The sequence below is a fragment of the Empidonax traillii genome, unplaced genomic scaffold (assembly GCF_003031625.1).
Source record: "Empidonax traillii isolate 1590-97213 ecotype Southwest subspecies unplaced genomic scaffold, ASM303162v1 scaffold59:size1551110, whole genome shotgun sequence".
Lineage (NCBI taxonomy): Eukaryota > Metazoa > Chordata > Aves > Passeriformes > Tyrannidae > Empidonax > Empidonax traillii.
The window spans coordinates 433,835-440,494 of record NW_020955252.1 but is presented as its reverse complement, the minus strand read 5'-3'; the positions used below and the strand labels follow the sequence as shown (position 1 = coordinate 440,494).

At 41.2% G+C, this 6,660-nt stretch overlaps 1 protein-coding gene across 4 annotated transcripts in view; it reads right to left on the bottom strand.

The window, feature by feature from the left end:
- Window positions 1-200: 200 nt before the first annotated feature.
- SALL1 (spalt like transcription factor 1) overlaps window positions 201-6,660 on the bottom strand; it is a 17,270-nt gene continuing 10,810 nt past the window's right edge. For 3 of the 4 annotated variants that reach the window (XM_027879811.1, XM_027879810.1, XM_027879809.1), the window contains exons 3-4: window positions 2,780-6,186; window positions 201-1,717 (exon numbers count right to left, since the gene is read on the bottom strand). In XM_027879811.1, coding sequence (XP_027735612.1) covers window positions 1,277-1,717; window positions 2,780-6,186 — 3,848 coding nt within the window. In that variant the 3' untranslated portion in view covers window positions 201-1,276. The remainder of the gene's footprint in view (window positions 1,718-2,779; window positions 6,187-6,660) is intronic. The other variant, XM_027879812.1, reaches the window with a different exon arrangement.

Below are 6,660 nucleotides of genomic sequence, written 5' to 3'. Positions count from 1 at the left end.
AAGGAGGAATTTCCCACTATTAGGGGGTATGAAAAATATACTAGCAATTAATATGCAATACATATATGTATACTCATACTTAAAAATATAAACACACACATACAACCTGGACAGTTCATGTTAACCAAGGGAAAGGCTAAATAATACAAAGTGGTTACTAATAACAGGTACACTTTAAAAACACAGAGACAGCGAATTTCATCTGTTGCAAAAATGTATTTGATTACTCGAGTAAAATTACAGTATCTCTGCTGTTAGTAAGTATTAAATGTTAAAGAAACTGGACCTCTTTTCCTTTCAACTTTCCGAGAAAGTGCATGTAACAGTCCAAGGTTGCCCCTGCCCCCCCCAGTACCTAATACAAAATAAACAAACACTATTCTTGTTCCCTTGGTCAAGGAGTAGGGCTTGGTCTTGTAAGGAACGTATGTACATTTTAATGAAAGTGATGTCTTATTGTATATACAGGAGCATCTACAGTTGTCCACGGAAGTTGTTCAAGATGCCATACTTAGCAGCATTGTGAAAGTCCAGCACATTTTCTATAATGAATATACCTACAAGGCAAAATGTTACGTCTCAGTTTCAACTACCAAAACAACACTTCAGTATCTCCTCTAATAATCCGCGTGCTTATTACTGTACAGAAATGTATTAACATTTAAGACGACTCAAGTAAAAAGCACAATACAAATAACAGTTCAAAACGGAAAATGTTAAACCTACAAAAATTAAAGCAGTTTTAATTTTATAATAAAAATCAAAAACCGAGCTGTGTAAAGGACCCACACTGTTCAGTCTATATCCTCTCAGTCCTTTTCTTAATTTTTTTTTGTTTGGAAAAATTAAACAATGTGTTTGCTGATAAAGTTTCCAGCAGGATCAAAGTGTACATTTATATACAGATTTTTATTAGAGATCTAATGCATCACTGAGGCATTGCATCAATACCAGAGTTCATGTTAAACTGGATATAGAAAATAAGTTAATGCCAGAATAAGATCACCTAGCAGAACAGACTTGCAACTGCCATAAATGTTACAGCAAGTTTACAGCACTCTAGTCGATTAGTATTTAGTTCAAAATACGGGAGACCAAAGTTAATGCTTGCATTTGTTTGCAAAGCAAGGTTATATCACTAATAAATAAGCTCTCTTAGAACTCTAGAAGTAGAACATGGTACAAAACAAAGTCTTTGTAATGTTGTAGCCTGCAGCTTGAAAAAAGCAACCCTAGGTTGCACTATTTGCAGGAATGTTATTTATGAAGTTTTTTTCTAATTTGTTACGATTTCTTTGTTGTCTTCCACGAAACGAGTAAAACGGAAGTTTGTCCCATTTTCATTGCTTGCCATTTTCTCCAGACCAGCTAGAGGTGCATTGGGTTCCGAATTCTGGAGCTTCTCCAGGCTTCCTGTCAAGCCACTGATGGGAGAGCTGCCCCCGTTGCCCAGGCCTCCCGGTGCCGGAGGGATGCCACCATTCTGGATGACAGAGATCTCGTTGGTCTTCATGGCCAAGCCGTTGGAGAGTGCAGCTGCATACTGGTTCCAGAAGCTGGATGGGTCTCCATTCCCTGACCGTGCAGCCAAATCCTTCTGAAACATTTCTGGGAACTTTACAGGATTGCCTCCTAGAAATGTCATGGGGCCATCTACGGAAAGTCGTCTGCCTCGTCTTGCAGGAGTACTGTTCCACATGTGAGTGCCCATGTGAACCTGGAAAGAAAGAAAGGAAGAAACAAACAAACAAAAAATAGAGGTTGGCAGGGATTTCAAACTTTTTTTGATCACTGAGAAGGCAGGAGTCCATGAATGTGTCCAGTCTTGTTACTTAATGAATGGCATTAAAGGTAGAGGATGCAGGGCTCCATTTCCCATCTGGAATAATAAATAAACTACTTCTGGATTAGCCCGTCATCATTACCCACAATACCCTGTTCTGCTGCTCAACAGTGCATTGCTTCTTACTCTTTTTTTTTTTTTTTTTATTACATGTATTTAGTTTATAATGACTTTGTGTTATTCTGTCAATTGCAGATAGCTGCTTTCAGGGCTAGAATTGCTATGTCCACTTTCATTGCAATGGTAAGTATTGTATTTGACACCCTTTACCCTATAAACGTCCTTTTCAGACAGGCAGAAAGTATCCTTTACTGATTGCTCATCGGAGAGCCTCCTGCATAGATAGAATGGCCTGAAAGTAATTATGCACCTCACATTACTGGCAGCAACCTCTAGAGAAATACTCTGTCAACAGAAAAATGTACACAGTAAAGTGCTCAACTGGTGTTCTAAAACTTAAGTATATTTGCTTTTTCAAACACATATCAGTAGGAAATGTTAGTTATATAATCAATTAAAGTAATGCCCATTAGTTCCAGAATTATATTAATAGTTTTTTTAAACACTCATCTTACATGATAGATATGAAAAACAGCACATTCAAGAGCCATTCACTTCTTGAAGAGGTGTGTGAGTTACAAAACTCATTTCTCTGTTAATTAATACTCCTTACCATCATTTGGCTGTTCTGTTTCACACTCTACATAAACAGTCTTTGCTGGTAGATGAATTTTAATTAAGTCAAAACAGCTCATGCCTCAGACCTGCAGCCAAACATGACCACTCACCAAGAGGCTACCTAGGTGTACCAGAGCTAAACACACTGTCACACCACAGATAGCCAAAGGTACCACTGCTTACAACATTAACAGATGTAAAAAATTGAAAACCCCCAGGAAGAAAATAAAGCTTAAGAACAGCAAGAGGAAAAAGTACCTTCAGATTGCCTTTTGTTGTGAATGCTCTTCCACATATAGTGCAGGCAAAAGGTTTCTCACCAGTGTGTGTCCTTTCATGGATCTGCAGAGCACTGGAAGAAGAAAATGTTTTCCCACACGTGTTGCAGTAGTGCTGTTTTGGAGTTCTTCTGGGGAGAGCAGGGAGCAGCACAGGGGATGTGGCAGAGGACAGCGGCCCTGAAGAAACTAGACCAGAGGGTGCTTCTTTGCTGTCCTGAGGAGAGCCGTGCACAAAGCCGTTAACCTCAGTCTTTATGAGCGATGACAGTGTATTAGCAGGCATAACTGAAGAGTTCTGATTAGGGCCAATACTGGAATTGGGCTCAAAAAGTTGTGATGGTAGATCTCGCATCTGATGTGTCAACATATGCTGCTTCAAATTACCCTTTGTGGAAAAGCCACGATTGCAAACTGTGCAAATAAATGGTCTCTCTTTGGTATGACTTCTGTAATGAATGTCCAAGGCACTCTGACAAGCAAATGTTTTGCCACAAATGTCACATGCAGTGTTTTTAAATTTACCTCTGTCTCTGAAAGGAAAGAGCATACTCAGAGACTCTTCTTTAATTATTTTATCAGTGTTACTAGATGTCAAGTCTAAAGCACCACTGTTAGCAGGGGTTGGAGACAAACCGTTGGCAAACTCACTTGGTAAAGCTCTTACTGGTTTCTCTTCAATACTTGGTGATTTGTGGTAATCATTAGTGCTGTTGGATGGGGACAAGGCCTGCATGGAAGAGGTAGACTCTGAGACAGCAGGGCTTCCAGCACTTTGGCTTTCCATATCACCACCGACAGATGACGAATCATTAGTCAAAACGTCCCCTTCCACTGACCCATTTTCAACTGACTTTAAGCTTGCCTGAAGTTGCTCAGCAAGTCCTGCATTGATCATCTTCATCTGATTTTCTAAAGCAGCAATACTTGACATTTCCAGGGGCAGAGGGGAAGAAGACAAGCTGTCTTGTGATGCATCCACAGATTTGGGTGTATCTGGCACGCTACTGTCAGGACAGTCTTCCATATTCTCATCTGAGAAGTTGTCTATATCATCAAAATTCTTATCATCAAAAGATCCTGTATCTGATTCCATTGACTCAGGATAGTTTTCTGTCACTGGGGTGTTGGGGATCTGCCCTCCCATGTGCATTCGGATATGCTGCTGTAGCACAACGGCGTTGGTGAACTTCTTCTGGCAGATTGGACATGAATGTTGCACTCTCAGCGGGGGCATGGCACGGTGGACACTGTAATGAGTCTTTAAGTTGCCCTTAGTAGTGAAAGCACGACCACAGATTTTGCATTTAAATGGCCTCTCACCGGTGTGTGTGCGGTAATGCATTTTCAGTGCGCTCTGGCAGCTGAGAACTCGGTGGCAAATGATGCACTCGTTAGGATCGGTTGCCTTTTTGTCAATGTTTTCTACCAGTTGCTGCAACTTTGATGTTTCAGATGCTGGCGTTGAATCCAATAGTCCTCCAAATGGAAATTTTGCCTTAAATTGCTCTGACATTAGAGGCATCAGTGGATTTGTAAAAGTGGCGACACTGCTGGAGCCCGAGTCTGCTGCCGGTGAGCTCACGGAGCTACTCATGTTAGTGATGGTGCTTGTGTTTTGAGGGTTCTCTTCCATTTTGCCATTTGAGGTAGACAAAGCACCAGACTCTACCTCATCAGAAAGTCCATTGGAAATTTTTGATGTGGGATCAGCTGTTCCCGAGTCACTCTTGACAGAGCAGGGAGGGCTAGCAGAAGGATGGCTAATGGGAATCGGCTGAGGCTCCTCAGTTTTGATGAATGGGGTCAAGCTTGGAATCGTTGGTGGGAGTGGCAGGCCAACAGAAGTTGTTAGGGTGGAGAGGACGGGCTTGCTGTCCAGCCAGCTCGTGACAGGTTTCTCTGGTGGTATAGACATCCCATAAGGAATACCCGTGCTTGTAGGAATATTGTCCAAATGCTCTGGCACCGGATATGGATTCATCTGAATATGAGGGTATTTTTCTTTATGACGCTGAAAGTGGACTTTTAAGTTTCCTTTTGTGGAGAACCTGTTTCCACATATGTTGCATTTAAATGGCCTCTCGCCAGTGTGAGAACGCAAATGAATCTGCAAGGCACTGTCACTCCCAAACACTTTAGCACAGAACCTGCATTTATGCTTAAAGAATGCCTCATCTGAATTACTTTTTGCTTCAAAAGCAGTTACATTTGGTGGCTTGCTTTTTCTTTGCTGTGCCAAGGCAGTCAAGGAGTTTAAATCCTCTGCAGGTGTTCCAATATTGGACAAGGGACTGGAGAAAACAGAGTTACTAGGGGTGGGCTGAGGTAGAAGTGGATTAGATGCAGGACTTAATAAACTGCTTATTGCAAAAGCTGGTGAAGATGATGCTGATACTGGTGGGTTGTTGAGCTGTGAGCCACCAATAGTTGAAGCCACTTTTTCTGAGGACGGTGTTGTAACTGCTGCTGCCAATATGTTAATATTTGGAGAAGAGCCACTATTGGATGGAATTAGAGTGTTGCCAGGGTTGCTCTGAGGTAGCTGTATAGGGGGTAGCTGTTTCACACCACTGATGCTGGCAGATTGACTAGCAAGGCTTTGTGCTAATCCAGCTGCTGCAGCCAGCTGCTGGGATAAATGGGAACTTAATGTGGACAGGGGGTTGGCAGATGTTCGTAAAGTACCTTGAGAAGAGCTGGATGTTGGCATGTCTGTATTTTGGGTAGCCAACAATAATATTTGGTGACGAATTTGTTCAATCAGTTGCAACTGATGAATCTGCTGCTGCTGCAATGCCAACAGTTGCTCCATCAGGGCAGGTACAGCGAGCTTACTGTTCGATGCACCGTTACATCTCGCTTCCTGTGAGAACTGTGCTACTGCCACTTTTGTACTCTGCAGGTTTTCAATTATTACATTACTATTTATCACTGAAAAGTTGCCTAATGTTGTCAGATCCCCTATGTGAGGTAGAGAGGTTGTTACAGCTGAGGTACCCATTGTGGAGCTGTTACTGCTTGTAATACTATTGTTGACACTCTTGGAACTGCTACTGCTATTGTTAATGCTGGAAGCCTCCACATCCATGGATTCTTCCCTGTCAAGTTTGTTATGCTCTGAAAGGTCACTGCAGTCTACTTGATCTGTGTTATTAACTGTGTCATTCATCTGTTCATCAGGATTATCAGAAGGGGAACTAGGAGGGAAGGTTTCAGAAGGAGAAGCTGGATTTTCATTCACAATTAAAACTAATTGATTTTTAGTACAATTCTTCTTGTGTTGCAGGAGATCTGATAATTCAAAGAATTCAGCACAGCACCTGCCACAGACATGGGCGTCCTTGTTCTTAGTGGTTCGATTTGCTTGACCCTTTTCTGTGTCTCCTAAAACATCAAAAGGTGATGGATTAGGAACCAACCAGTAAATACAAAAAAAAAAAAAAATCTGCAGGACATTTTATTTAAAAGTACTGGTTTTATCTACCACTCCAAAACAGACTAAGATTGCACATGAAAATAGATCAATATTCCTACTTCATGAAAATAAGACAAAAGCAACATTTAAAGCTGTACAAGGGAGTTTTATCAATCCCTGTGTCTTAGATGATCATTTGCTTCAGATAATCCATCAAAATATAAAATACTATGAACTGAAGGCATTGGAGCATAATGAAATTCCATAGCAAAGTATTGATTTCCAATAATTCATACTGCTTATTGTCTAGTTGTCCACTGAGTGCAAATCAGCCATTTGAAGGACTCATTAGACTCTCACGTTCCTGTCAACCTTGTTCATTTTCAACTGATTCAAAGATATCTGTGACAGTTGCCCCATCACTAAACTAATTTGTAGTCATT